A 16,079-nucleotide genomic window follows, 5' to 3' on the forward strand; every position below is an offset into this window, starting at 1 on the left:
ACTAAAACTTCTCAAACACACACACACACACACACACACACACACACACACACACACATACACACACATACTGTGGCTAAGTAGTTAGATTACGCATATGTTAGGAGTAATACAAAAGTTCAGGTTGGTATGTTTTTTTTCCTGTGTTTTTTAGCTTCTTGTGCAAACTGTTGCATTTATTTGATCAAAAATACAATAAAACGGTAATGTTGTGAAATTGTATTATCATTTAAAAATTACTTATTCCTGTGATATATGGGGCTCAGTAAACATTTCTTGTTATTAATGCAGTTGAACATGGTTGTGCTGCTTATATATGATATCATCTGTTATTCCAGGATTCATTCCAGGATTCTTTGATGAATGGAAAGTTCAAAAGAACAGAATTTATTTGAAATGTTCTTTTGTAACATTATATTATAATTTCTTTATTATCACTTTGAATCTAATGCATCCAAGCTAAATAAAAATATTAATTTCTCTCTCTCAAAAAACAAACCAGAATACATGTATATAAACATTTTCACAATTTATTTAAAATATTAATATTTTCAATATCAACGTGAATGTATTCAAGTTGTTTTAATACTATGATAAATCAGGACAAACAGAATCTATATAATATATTGCCTAAACAGTTGCCACTGCAACAAACACTCTCAACACTCTTACTGCAAGATTGTGTGGTAAATTATGAAGAGTGTTTCAAAACACTTTTATGCCATCCTCATTTTTTCCCCTTTATTTTCTTATCTATAACTGAACATTTCCATCAGCATCCTCCCATCTCTTCTACTCTCTTTGATCACCCATATCTTCTCTCTGTCTGTCTCAACTGAGCTCTGTTTAGCCCTTATACTTAAATCAGTGTTCTTTTGATTGACAGCTCAACAGATGGGCCCTGTATTATCCCATTAAGTAGATACTGAAACAGCTGGAGTCATCTCTTTAAAACACACAAACACACACGCAGCTGGACACTGGCAGAGGACGGCGCTCTTATGATCCCCCTGCTGTTTGTCATGAGGCTGCAAAGGCGGACATTTCTCTTCTTTCCACCCCACGGCTGAGTGCCGGATTGAGCGATGTACTGCTCACAGAGCTGTAATACATTGCACAATGACTCTCATCAGTTCATTTACTGGGTGAACAGACATTGAGATGTTATATTATGTAGCAGTGCTGCTATCTGCCAGCTAACAACTAGCCACAAGCTAGACAGCCTGGACACACACAAAAGAATAAAATTACACACTTGCTCATGGTCACATTCAATGACTTCTAAATTTATTTATTTATTTATTTATTTTGTTTTCTTTTTTAGTATCAACTGAGTCCAATTTGAGACATGCAAATTTGATTACATGTGGCACGTGTGTTGATACTACTGGCTGGAACCAGATTCTAGCACAGCTTTATGAGTCTCATCAAGGTCTTTATGGTGGAATTTGGTAGATATTGGTTAGTACTTATGACGATATTTAATGTAGTTGTTCTTATTGGTTTGGGGATTTGATTCTACCGCTTGCAGCAGGAACAAGGATAGAGAAATCACTCAACCTGGACAAAAGTGTGGCATAGTGGACTGATGATTGCTCATTTGAGTCTCGTTAGGAACACACCATGAACTATTAACCCCAAAATCACTTTTGCAATAAATGTACTGTAAGAGGCTGTCGATATAAGCATCTGCTAAACCACTGGGGGGGTTAAAAATATAAATAGCAATATAATTTTATATACGGTGTGTGTGTATATACACTGAACAAAATTATAAACGCAACACTTTTGTTTTTGCCCCCATTTGTCATGAGCTGAACTCAAAGATCTAAGACTTTTTCTATGTACACAAAAGGCCTATTTCTCTCAAGTATTGTTCACAAATCTGTCTAAATCTGTGTTAGTGAGCACTTCTCCTTTGCCGAGATAATCCATCCACCTCACAGGTGTGGCATATCAAGATGCTGATTAGAGAGCATGATTATTGCACAGGTGTGCCTTAGGCTGGCCACAATAAAAGGCCACTCTAAAATGTGCAGTTTTATCACACAGCACAATGCCACAGATGTCGCAAGTTTTGAGGGAGCTTGCAGTTGGCATGCTGACTGCAGGAATGTCCACCAGAGCTGTTGCCCTATATATATATACTGTATATATATATATATATATATATATACTGAAGAGAGAGAGAGAATAAAAAGAATAAATAATTGCAATAATCTCCTTTATGAAAGACAATAAAAATAAACAGTAATAATATCAAATTCAGTAAATGTGCTAGATTTTGTTCATAACCCTGTAAAGCCTGACATCTGAAATAATAAAAGAAAAATCTTTTCTTTTAAATGGAACACTTTTTTTGCACCTTTAGACAAAATATGAAAAGAAAATCTATGTTAAAAAAAAGAAGTTTGAATGTGTTTTTGTTGAGTTATACAGTATTTCATACAGACTTTTATGGCTCATATAGTGTGATGTAGGGGAATATGACAAGCTCACATTCAAGGAGGATTAAAAAACACCATTCTAATAGGTTGTAATGTGAGATTTTATAACAGTATAGCAGACAGTTTGCATAAAGTGAATACAAATATTAGTTGTCTCTCTACTTCTCCCAATAATATGTTTTAGAATCTTTTAATGCTTATTGTTATTATCAAAGCCCTGTAGTTGTACATTGTATTGAAAAACATATAATGCAATGCAATACAATGATAATTGAGATATGTACAAATAAACATTCCTCAAAAGCCTGATTTATGATATTTGATACTCACATTTCAACATGATTTTTCTAAAAATGATGTATGAATAATCAAGTAAACCTAAGTTGGTTACTTGCTTAAAAGTATAAACTATCAATCCAACCTCAGAAGGCATGTAACAGATTGTGCACAACAGGATTTTAAACAAAATTGTGATCGTGTATTTAGAGACCTTGGAAATTTGTATAGCAAATATAATACAGTATCTCTCCTCTCCACCTTCCAATTTCTTTCCTCCCTCGATTTTCCACCTTCTTGCTTTAAGACCCAAGTTTAAAGCTCACTAATTAACCCTATTTAGAAGCAGCAACTCTTTAAGTATAACTTTTAGAAGTAATCATGAGTGGCTGGCGTGTATGGCTTGATGAAAGCTGTAATGTGGATGAGGCCGTTTGCAGGTGTTAAACTGATTTCCAGCTGGGACCAGCAGCCAGTGAATTGATCTGAGCAGAACTGTGAGTAGCAGGCAGAGAGCTGAAAGCAAAACGATGCAAGCACGTGGCAGCGAGCATGGACCTTCCTCTAGTTAGTCGCTGCTGTACTGACATGCATGACATGGGTCCTGCATAAACACACTGGAGATCCACCAGCACATGTGCGAATTCATGTCTAAAAACACACGCATGGACATTCACATCTCATCCCATCCCTCAACGCAAACACATAAACATGCAGCACCTCCAGCGTGCCTGCAGCACTTTGAGACCGTGTTCCTGTGGAGTGCTGAAGTTGCTCTCTTTTCTTCTGTGTGTGAGCTGATACCTCAGAATTGAGGACTAGCACATCCTTGTGAATCTTTAATGCAGTTTTCGTCTTTGTTCAGCGGGTTCAGTGTTTTGTAATGTGAAACAATGAGAGAGAAATAGAAGCTTCTGTACTGGCTGAGATAACTTCACAAAATAAAAGTCACTACTAGACTTGTTCCCCCAAGTGTAATTTAATATGTGAAACAGAAGAAGGGTTAGAAACCAGATACTATATTGTTGTGTATGTACTGAAGCTCTCATATGAACTCTTCTCTAAATGACAGTTCTATGGTGCTTATTTTGACGTTTTTCAGCTTGACAGTTTCTTGAAGATGCTGTGTAATGAGAAAAGATACTTCTTGTATCTGTGTTGGGGAGCTACATTATAAGTATAGTAAAAGCTTGTAAAGCTAAAATTTCAATTTATAGTAGTTCAGCTTTCTGAACACACTCATTTACATGTATCATCTGAATGAACCAGTTCATTAAAATTAATCTTTCAAGTGCTATATATGAGTCAGAGATTTGTTTTTTGAACAGTTTAAGGGGCCATTCATACAGAACGTGTTTTTGCTTTGGAAATGGAAGTGGAATTTTCTAAGAAAATGCAAGGCCTCAAGACATTTTTTTTTAAAGTTGAGCTTTAACTTGTTATGCCAGAGATGCTGCAAGAGACGTGATCCATCTATTGAATGATTGTATAGAAAAACAATGGAAAATAGTGCAATGGAATGGAAAAACATGTTCTGTGTGAATGGCCCTTAAGCCTGTCTAGCTGTAGTATTGTCATGCTACTTGTTAATAAAAAAGGATTTTGTACAGTAATTGCAGTATTTCCAAATAAGCTAAATTAGCTTTTAATTACCCAACTAACAAAAATAAGGGAACATTTTGCAAGCATCATGAGAATCTTGCTTTTGACTGGTCTATGAACATTCTAAAACAAGGTGTTAAAAAAAGTTTAACATTCAAAAAAAAAAAAAAAAAAAGGGTCCGTATGTATAAATGTTTTTTTGTGCTAAGACTTATAAAGACCAGATAACTTTGCACAAACATTCTGTTAATATTAGTGCAAAAACATTTGTTTGTAAATTTGAGAGAACCTTGCCAGAACATTGGGCAAAGTTCTGAGAACGTTCCCTGCTGGGTAGCTACTTCCCAACACTGCTGTCTGTGTGCCTACTGTATAGTTTAGTGTCTTTTGCCTGTAGCTCATTACTCGTGTAGGAAAACGTATTGCATTTTATGGGTTTTTCTTTCTCAGAAGCTGCTGCTGAAATCCATCTGAAATATAACTCTCCAGGGCTCCTTCCTCCTACAGAACAATCAGAGCAGTGTTCCCACTGAGGTATACCATTATCTACAATTTGCTGTATCTCCTCCTTATACCGGAAGGATTGTGACTAGAGTGAGGTAACCAGCTGCTTCTTGTGTTGTGATTTAGATGAACATGTCTCTTTCAGACATTCATTTAGAACTGCATATATGCAATTCGTGCAAAACAAACACTCTTAAGTGTTACAAAGGAAGTTCTTTTGACTTCAATATCTACACTGCCTTTTTTTTTTAAGAAGTCTCTTAACGCCTGAATTTATTTGATAAAAAATGCAGTAAACGGTAATAATTGTAAAGTGGTATTACAATTACACTTATACAGAAATATGTGTTCTATTTCTATATTTTAAAATGTAATTTATTCCTGTTATGGCATAGCCGAATTTTCAGCAGCCATTACTCCAGCCTCACATTATCCTTCAGAAATCATTCTAATATGTTGATTTGATGCCCAAGAAATGTATTATCATGAATGTTGAAAACGGTAGCTTAATATTTTTGGCTTTTGGCATTGACTATTTTCAGGATTCTTTTGGATGAATAGAAAGTTCAAATAATCAGCATCTACTTAAAAATAAATATTTTGTAGCGTTGTAAAAATATTCACTGTCACATAAGATCAGTTTAATGCATGCTTGCTAAATAAAAGCATTATTTTGAATGACCCCAAACTTTTGAACGGTGTATATATTCATCTTGAGGCCTCCTTCCTTCCTTCATTTTCTCTTTCTTTCTCTCACCTTTCACCTCAATTTTCTCCACCTTCCTAATGCGTGTCATCCATTTAGAATAAACTGCAGACTTCAATGGCTCAGCACTTTCTCCCTCCCTCTCATTCTACCTTTCTCCGTCTTTCTACACTCCCATAGATGTTTACAGATTAAGCATTATGTTAATTACCTCTACCCAGCACTGTCTTCCTTCTTATTCTTTCCCCGCTTCCGTTCTGTGTTTTTTTTCCCTCCAGTCTTTCCTTACAAGTCCCTAAGGAGCATATTACAGTTGATGCTCTTCCCATAGAGAGCAGCCTGGTGATGCCTGGAATGGATTTGGAAGCGCAGGCAGTTAGTAAAATAGTTGGACTTTCCTGAACTATATTTCTGCCTTAATACCGTCTTCTTGAAGCTACATTTAGTCAGGGAAGATAGTGTGAGTGTGTTTCTCTGTATGTATATATATATGTGTGTGGTTTGTGACCTGTTCGGAAGTGTCTCTGAGCTAAGGACACACTTATAAAGTCTTAATCAGTAGAGTCTCTCCTTAGGCACAGTGATCACCGTCTCAAGCGAGTGTTTGCTCAGTGAACACATTTGAGGAGAAATTAACCTGGATGCGATCTTTGGCATGTTCCACTGAGACTTCCCAGAGAAGTATTCACTCCCTAATCTCTCTGACAGACACAGTCTGTGTCTAAAGTAGATCTTTAAACCTTTAAAGCTGTTCCAGTCATTACAAGAAATACAGATGACTTTTAGTGTGTTTGAGCAAGCAAGAGAGATGAAGAGAGAGGAGAGACTTTTTTCATAATAGCATAGACTTTTTAAATTTATTTTGTTCAATTTACATTTTATTTTATTCCTGTGTATTTTTAGTAATCATAGATATTCCTAATTAAAGTTCTAGCACACATTTAATTAATTTTTGTGAACAATGTGTATTAGGGGAAATGCAATTTTTCCAAGTAATCTTGGATATTCATATGTAAATTGTGGTTCTAGCACACATACATTTTTGAAAATTCATTATTGACAGAATCTACAACATAAGAATTTGACATATATGAACAACTTACTAGAAGCAACAGTTTAAAGTTTAAAAAGCCCCTCACAATCAATTTGTTTATTACAAACACACAGCTTTTCACTTTTCAGGACATTAATTGATGGACTGGAGTTATGTGAATCACTCATTGATTATTGTGATGTTTTTATCAGCTGTTTGGACTCTCATTCTGACGGCACCCATTCACTGCAGAAGATCCATTGATGAGCAAGTGATGCAATGCTACATTTCTCCAAATCTGTTCCAACAAAGAGACAGAATTTACATCTTGGATGCAGATCATCTAAGAGTAAGTGAATTTTCAGCTAAACTATTCCTTTAAAATATATTGGTATATTTCATGAGAAAGGAATGGAATGGGTTAGGAGCTCATATAATGATAAATAAAGATTATTTTGTTTCTAAAGCTTTGTGTGCATGAATACCTTTACGTTTTAGATTCTGTCAATATGCCAAAATGCATAAACATTATACATATAAATACTAATTAGATCAGTCTAAATTTGTTATTAGCTGGAAATATTTCATACCAGCACCATTCAATGCTGAATAAAAAAAACATTATTTAAATGCAGTATTTCTAGTGGCTCTGTTTGCCATCTTGATTGGGAATTATTTGTCAAACTTGTCACAGTGCACTATGAAAGATACATGCAAAGCTGCCTCACTGCAGTTTCATGCATATGATGTCTAAAATTGCTAAGTAGGAATATCCGAAGGTTTTGACAGAGCATATCTGTCTGCTGGTAAATTATCGGACTGAATTAGAGGCTTGAAAAAATGTGTATGAATGTTTGTGTGTTACTGCTTTATAATGCTTTTTGCAATCTACAGTATATACTGTAATCATGAAGTGAAGTCCATATAACAGCAGGAGTTTAGTGCTGTATTTTAACAGACTGATTAAAATGGAAGAGGTCTGTCCTCTCTGCCAGTGCAGTCTCCATCCTTCACTGGACATGCACTATTAAAATTAAAGCATTCACATTTGCCAAAAAAGAAATACGTTCGGTTATGCCCTACCCTTGAGTAAGACCCAAAATTTCCTCAAGGACATCACAAAGACTGCAGCAGTAACTTTTTGGTGTACAGACCCACACAGACATACACACAAACACGTTTGTTTTGTTCAATAACAGTGGTAACTTTCTATTGATTTCTGTTGTTTTTGTACTGAACTAATGATATTTGTTGATATTTATCTCTCCATAAACCTAATCCCCTTTTTTAGCGAATTTTTTATTTTATTTTATTATTTTAAGGATATTATAGAAATGTTGACAAATCTGGCTGATATTTGCGATTATGATGATGATGATGATACAAAGCAAAGACCTGACAAACACGCTCACCTCAGGTTCTCTGGGGTTTCAGTTAAGTATAATCATCTCTGTCAGACTGGACAACCTGGTAATATCATCTTAGTGGTTTTGACAATAAAGAAATAGCTACGTGTTACTGTTCACATCATGGTCATCTCTCAGTCCTTTGCGTATCTTTGTCCTTTCCCAGATGTTTTGCTTGTCTTAGTCGACTCGTCTCTGTTCAACATCACCACTGGATGTCATAGTCATAACTCTGCTGATTAAAATGGCTTTGACTCTGTGCCTAGAAAGAAAATCCTCCACTGCATCAATAAGTGCGCTGGCGGCAGAGCAACACGCAAATAAAGGCGTCACAGGCCATGACTAATTCAAACTTGCTGTGGGTTATAAAACCTTATTATAACACTCATTTGAATTAGGCTGCTGGTGAAGGGATCAGAGTCCCATTCAACCTGTGTGCATACTGCTGCTGCTCAGCCAGCTAAATGTTTCCCCACTGAACTGAGGCACAGAAGGAGAAAAGGAAGAGAGAGGTATTAAAATCAGTATTCACAGCGTGTGTTTTAAAGGGTGTTTTTAGAGCATTCCTGTCCTTTAAAAGCGGTAAAAAAGCTGCTGACGCAAGTCAGTTTCCTGGTTTTCTGTCTAAGTTGAATGAATTTTGTTTTTATCAGCTCAGACATGAATATGAGGGGAATGTGATGAATTGAGTGTGAAAAAAGGAGAGTAATAGAGGTGGGGCATAAAAATAAAGTGAGTAATTTATTTTGTATTCCAGGTAACATTTGAGAGACAGATGTGGGACATTTAAGACTGATGGTGGCAAGCAGAATTTCTTTTTAATATACATTTTCCTTGCTTAATGCTATACATCAGTGTTAAGAAAAACATCTATCTATCTATCATCTATCTGTCTATCTATCTATCTATCTATCTATCTGTCTGTCTGTCTGTCTGTATATCTATCTGTCTATATGTCTGTCTATCTGTCTGTCTGTCTGTACTATCTATCTATCTATCTATCTATCTATCTATCTGTTTGTCTGACTGTCTGTCTGTCTGTCTTATTGTCTGTCTGTTCTATCTATCTATCTGTCTATCTATCTGTCTGTCTGTCTATATGTCTGTCTGTACTATCTATCTATCTATCTATCTATCTATCAATCATTGTATCGTTGTATCGTTGTATCTTTCTGTTTTGCTTTTCTAGTTACAGTTTTTCTCAATTGCTTTGGCACATTTTTCGAAACAATCTTAACATTCTCTAAACTGTGAGTGCAAATGTCACAACTGTTTGCTGGAACTTCAGAACTTTATTGCATGTCTGCAAAATGTAGTTACTCACCCAAAACATTTCATTCATGCTTCAAAACCTAGTTATCGTGTCAGTAATTTGGCCAAGGCCACCAAAATATAAAGTATTTTTGTCATCGTGTCAGCCACACTGGTCAGAATGTTTAGTTGTTTTTTCACCATGACAGTCAACCATGGAAATGAAGGTTTTATAAAAAAATCTGATATTTGTTGAGAAGAGTCAATAGTACATAGAAAAAAAAAAAAGTATATAAACATTTGTATTTATGCAGTACATTTATTTTTGTACGAATGCATTACATATAAGTTAAATCTTGCTTGTCCAATTACTGTACATTTCAAGTTTCATTCGAGAATTGAGCCAAAGCAATTGAAAAAAACTGTAAAAAAAGTGGTAATAGTGAATGTTGCATTTTAATTCTACTACTTTACAGTTAACATTTAAAATGCAGTTCTGCATTCTGTTTGCTTGTTCAATTCAAATTCAAATTCAGGAACCGAATTGGAATTTAAAAAGGCATTTTCAATGAAAATTTGGCACCAACCCCTGTTGTAGACATGTATAAAAATAGATTAATATTGTCTTTCAATGCCTTATTTAGAACTGTGATACTTTTAGCTGTCTCTTAGTGTGTGTTTGTAGCATTTATGTAAGTTCACAATACTGTAATCAGTATTTTATTGTGTTCATATCTGTTACTTTAAGTGGCATGTGTGTTTATGGTTGTGGTACAGAGTGTAAATAAGGTCTCTCTCACCCTCCCTCCCTCCCTCTTTCTCTCTCTGTCTCTCTCTCTCTCTCTCTCTCTCTCTCTCTCTCTCTCTCTCTCTCACTCTCTCTCGGTCTCATCTGTCGCTTTAAGGAAGCATGGGGCAGGTTCAATTTTTTAATGCTCCAGACCACAACAGCAGCCAGCGACAAAAAGAGAGAGAGAGAACAGAAGAGGGGGAGGGAATAGAGGAATGAGATGGGTGTGTGTGTGAGGACATGAAGAGAAGGAGGGATTTTGAGTGATCGGAAAAGAAGGAGGGTTCTGAGTGACAGAGAGGGAGGGCAGAAAAAAGGTAAGGGGAGGGTTCACAAAGAGATGGAAAGAGAGAACGAGGGAGTAAAGCAAAGCATGTTGCCAGTGTTGGCTCCGTAACTCACTGTGAGCGGGGACAGGAGGGAGAGCAAAAAAGAGAGACGGAGAGTCACACATTCACACACTCTCTCAATCACTCTCATACACACACACACACACATAAACTCTCACATTCTCGCACAGATTCAGAGGTGCCTTGCTGAAGAGACCTTGTTACACACGCCTGCAGGGGTGAGAATACTTTAAGCAGTGAAAACTGGGCTAAAACTGAAGACAGGAGCGCTGGAACAGACCCGTCAGCTCATGTGGACCTTCTTCAAACGAGACATTCACAGCATGTGAAGCCGGACGAACAGATATGTGCACCATCCATCCTTAACATTCCTTCGTTTCATCCCTCCATCCGTGCCTCCCTCCTACCTCTCCTCTCAAGTGGTGTGAAGGACACGGAGCTACGAGTTCCTCAGTGCTCTGCCTGGTTGCCTTACGGGAGTCTGGGGGAGGCTTGGTTCTCTCCTGTGCTCTCACTCGTTCATGAATGTCACCTCTATCTGCGGAAGCCCTTGGAATTTACAAACACTCTCTCGGGAGCTTGGGGAGAGAGAGCAAAGGGGGATGTCAGAAGGGCTGAGAAGGGAGAGAACTTACGATTCCTTTCATCCTTATCCATCTGATCATCCACAGACATGAAGTCCAGGGTTGACGACACCAGTTCTTGACTTTTACTCAGTGTGTCTGTGTTTGTTTTTGGTGTTTTTGCAGTCGGAATCAGGTAATGGAGTTTCTCTAAGATTGTCTCAGGATATTGTTCCTTTTCTCAGTAGGATCTGTATTTTAGTTCGTTTTAGGCATCCCTCGATCTTCTCAGTTTTACGAGGATCTCACTGATATGTGGAGCCGTGCGGATAAAGCGATTGGACAATTTATGCCTTTTTTCTGAACTCGCAGAATGATTTCTGATCCGGGTGATTTCTGAAGATCGATCCCACACTAAAAGGTGGAAGGGAAGTGAGAGACCAGGGCTTCTGGGGGCTCAGAGCTTCAGGGATAGAGTCGGATGGAGGGTATGGTGGTGCTGTGATGGCTCACTTATCTTCCAGAATTCCAGTACGTTTCCATGGATCATCAGCTGCCAATTTTCCAGTCCATATGCTGTGCAACGAGACCTGAAATACAACAAACAATCCCAACAACGACAGCTGCCATTCATCAGAATCACAACACCAGGAGTTTTGATAGCCAAAGAAACAAATAAAGTTTATTGTGAACTTCACAACTGTTTTGCCCCACCCCCTTACCCCTCTTAAACCAAGCCCCTTCTTGTTCCCTACCAAGTTGTGACGCATTCTCCCCTTGGTTATTGTGGGAGACCCCGCTGTTCTCCAAACATCTGCTGTCTCCCGCTCCTGTCCTCCGTGGCCCTGGGTGATCGGACAGGTGGGCGGCCCACTGACGCCCTCTGCGCCCTACAGGTGAGCCGGGCACAGCAAAATGGCTGCCCTCGCCAGCTCACTGATTCGGCAGCGCAGGGAAGTCAAGGACCCCCAGGCCAACCGACAGATCTCCACCAAACGCAAGCCTTGCCCCAAGAGCAACAAATCACTCTGCCAGAAACAGATCCTCATCCTCATCTCCAAAGTCCGGCTTTGTGGCAGTCGAGGAAGAAAACTAGAAAAAAGACCCGGTGAGTTGCCCAAAACAACTTCTAAAAAAAACAATCTTCAAACCTTCTGTCTTGCTTCAAATACGCAGAGTTCTGCTATAATCTAAGTCTGTCGACTTCCGTTGAGTTCAAATAGTGAGGGTGGCAAGAAGTAATCTCTTTGAGTTATGACATATTTGCTGATGAATGATTGGTTTTGAAAGACCTCTGGGATCATGGGAGTTCAAAAATAAGGCTGTTTAGGTGGCATATAAAATATAGTGTCAGTTAAGTGTCATTGTTGACTGTTCAGAAAGTATGAACTGATCGAAACAAAACTGATCTGGGTTCTCGTTGCTGCTGGTATGACATTCAACAAACAAAACAAATAATTTCCTCACCCTTATGTAATTTCAAATTCTGTATGGCTTTCTTTCTTCTGTGGAAAACAAAAGAAGGTAGTTGGACAATATTCTTCCTTTTTTCATCCATACATTAAAAGTCAGTGGGGTTCAATGTTGTTCTGAACCCAACTGACTTTAACTGTATGGATAAAAACAGTTGAAACATTGTTCAAAATGACATGAGGGTGAGTAAATGATGAATTTTTTGGGTGAACTGTCCCTTTAAGAATGGATATTTCCACTGTATATCACATGTGTGTATGAGTGAATGTGATCCTTGAGACTCTGAAGGTTGATTATCGTCTAGTCTCTACTGAAGAGCGTGTGTCGATATAGTGAGTTTATGTTGTCTGGGACCCAGAGCTGCATGTCGCTTTGTAATCGTCCTGATCATTTCGCTGCATGTCTCTGTACCGCTTTTGACAACACCTGTTAATTTACAATCACCAACGAACATGATACACACCGTGATCCTTCACACGCACATAAAAATGTCACAGTCTCATTTACGATGTGCGGTTCCAGTCTTTCCCTCCCTTCTGTCCCCCCACCCACCACTAGAAGCCATGTGTTTGTGAGTGTCTCTGTGTGTTTTAGTGCGGGGGTCATATGTTTACATAATTAACCCCAATGAGACATTTACCCTGTCTGAATAAATCATTCAATTGAAGAGGCAGGTAACATGTAGGAATTGTGGCTTAACATATCATGGGATAACAAAATCAGACTCACATCAAACTGTTTTTGTGTGTCTTAATCTTTCCTGAGGCATCATTATGCATTTAGCAAAGTCTTTTTCCCTTTATTGAGTAGAGTCAAGTTAGCTTTCTAAAGCTGCATTTCATGTAAATATGTTTTTATGCATAAAACAAAATTTTGCCCCCTGCATATTTTTATTAACATTTGGAAATTTTGCACATTAACTGTTTTTGCCCTTGACAGCACGGAGGACTGTAGAGTTTGATAAAGGAGGCAACTGCTAAATTTATGTTTACATTTTTCATTTATCTGATGCTTTTGACTAACCAAAGTATTTTAACTTAATGAGTCACAATATTATGTATAAGCTACATGAGTATGCAATCTAAATTAGAAGTGAAATCCAGAAAAGAGAAAAAGTGAAGTTTATTTATTTATAATTATGATATTAAACATCATTATGATATTTATGATTTTAAAAATGAGGTATAGAAAGTGCTTTTGTTTGTGGTTGAATAAATGGGATTTTGCGGCATGTACTTGACTTCGAGACCCCTCTGGCTTTCTGGTTAAAAGATGGGAAGGGATTACCCAGTAAATGGGTAATTAAAAAAAAAAAGAAACTTTATTTTTTAATGCAAAGTACAATACTTTGCAGGAACATTAAATGCAGATTTTTAAAATAGAATAATGAGCTCCCCATGGCGCATTTCAAACAGAGATAATAACGGTCTGAAGAACTGCCTGTGAATATTTGCATTTGTGCTTATGTTGCTTATGTAGAAGTACAGGTGAGACCTGGGTTTTTCTCACTAGGGCTGATTTTGGACCAGCATCGAGTGCCATATATAAGAGTTATTTTAGATACTTAAGCGGGTTGTGGGAAATACTTGGGATATAGTGGGATTTCTATTTTGCTTGTTAAAATCATTACAAAATATGCTGAAAATAAAATAAAATAGCAAAGTGCATTTTATAATGGTGATTTTTAATAATATTAATGATAATCCTGATGAAGGGGTGGTTGAGCCTTTCTGATGGGACTTTGGGATACCTAAGACAAGAAAGGTTGGGAAATACTGAACTAGATCCAGTCATTCACAAATCCACTTTCCTGAGGGTCCCATCCTTTCTTAGGGCCCAGCTGTGCACGCCACTAGGGTGGGATATGTATGACAAATGTATCCCAAGTAAATCACAGTAATCACCATGGAAACCATAGTCCCGTAACATGGCATCTGCTGCCGCAAAGTGCCTCACGCCAAGTGATAATTACATCTATGAAAAATGGTGGCGGTTGGTGATATTTGGCGCAGTAAAGTAAGAAATGTTTTCTGTCAGTTTGCGGTGTATGTATAGTTTGGGCTGCTGCAGTAAAGCTCACATCCTGTGCTTTTGTTATACTAAAGGTGACTGGATGATTTTGCCTGCCTTTTGATGGAGAGGATCAGAGAGAGAGAGCACTTATATAGTGTTGGCTCCTCAAAAGCACACTTTTGCCTGTCAGCACAAAACTAGAGAGAGAGCTGCTTAGTACGTACTTCATGGAGTGCTGTCTGCTTCTGTAGTTCCCTTTCCTTCTCTGATTCTGAATGAGAGTATCTTACACAAACTTCAAATCATCTTACATTTTATTTCTACTGTCTAATTCTGTCCTATTCTGTCTTATATCTCTCAGGCTACAGTTTTGGGTTGACTGTTAAATAAAGTTTACCTTGATTAAATAATTAGTTGTTTGGGGTAAGATGTTGTGGCTTAGAAGAGATTCTTGTTTTCAATGCAAGGGGTGAAATTGACATTTTTACATCATATCAGAAATTTATATCAGAAAATGTGGCACATTTTGATTTGGTCCACATTTTATTTTTGGTCCTGGGGTAATATAGTGTATATAAGTATAGATATATTTTAGCTAATATAATATAATATAATATAATAATATAACACTTTATTTTAAGGTGTCCTTGTTACACGTTACATGTAATTACTATAGTATTAGCACAAAATTTAGCATAATTACATGCAATAATCCTAAACCAAACCCTAATCCTAAACCTAACCCTATAGTAAATACATGTTGTTAATTAATATTATTCAGTACTTAAATGTATAATTACACCGTAACAATTTTAATTTACCTTAAAATAAAGTGTAACCTAATATTATATAATATAATACTTAGTAATAATTAAATTATAAATAATAGCACTAATATAATAACATAATATTAGCACTGAGTATTAAATCTAAAGTACTAGTATTTAATATGGTTAAAAAAAATTTTATGTTGCATTTTATTTTGCAGCTGAATGTTTTTTTTTTCTGTGTAGCTCTTTGTGGGATCTGCCACTCTGAATATCTTTTTTAAAATGCCATCAACACAGAAAAGTGGCTAAGTTTTAGCACACTTCCTGATCTTTTCACTTAGACCTTATAAGTTTGAGTGGCACATTTCAACCTGGATTGTATTGTGATCCAGTCACAAAGTAATGCAGGCTTGCAAAGAGGTTGTTAATTTGGAATGAAGGCGGTAAAACCATATTTATTATATTATATTATATTATATTTTTTATTTAATTATATATCTTTATATTTAAATATATAAAGAGATGCACATCTAGATAGACTTTAAAGTCACATGATATTGACTGTATGACAGATTAAATCAGCATCAATGTTCCTGAAGTGTTGCGTCAGGTGAGATTAACAGACATTAATGACCACCGATCACCAATCACAAAAGCCCACTCAGCATTTAACAAGGTCATCCGCATCCCCCCAGCACAACACTGCACCAAAACATACACACATACACACACACACATAGCCTGAGCAATGAGTTCATTTGTCTTTTTTAAATAGTGAATGAGATTTTAATCAGGAAACTTGAAGCAAACTGTAATGATGCAAAGTGTCCTAATCAGAGACTGAATACACACACACACACACACACACACACACACACATACATTCTTCACCCGG

At 37.0% G+C, this 16,079-nt stretch overlaps 1 protein-coding gene across 1 annotated transcript in view; it reads left to right on the forward strand.

Moving 5' to 3' along the window:
• Positions 1-10,289: 10,289 nt before the first annotated feature.
• The window catches only part of LOC107664286 (fibroblast growth factor 11-like), a 74,184-nt gene continuing 68,394 nt past the window's right edge, over positions 10,290-16,079 (forward strand). Inside the window, exon 1 of the mRNA XM_016454809.1 lies at positions 10,290-12,036. Coding sequence (XP_016310295.1) covers positions 11,844-12,036 — 193 coding nt within the window. The 5' untranslated portion in view covers positions 10,290-11,843. The remainder of the gene's footprint in view (positions 12,037-16,079) is intronic.

The sequence above is a fragment of the Sinocyclocheilus anshuiensis genome, unplaced genomic scaffold, assembly GCF_001515605.1.
Source record: "Sinocyclocheilus anshuiensis isolate Anshui unplaced genomic scaffold, SAMN03320099.WGS_v1.1 scaffold99, whole genome shotgun sequence".
In the NCBI taxonomy this organism is placed as follows: domain Eukaryota; kingdom Metazoa; phylum Chordata; class Actinopteri; order Cypriniformes; family Cyprinidae; genus Sinocyclocheilus; species Sinocyclocheilus anshuiensis.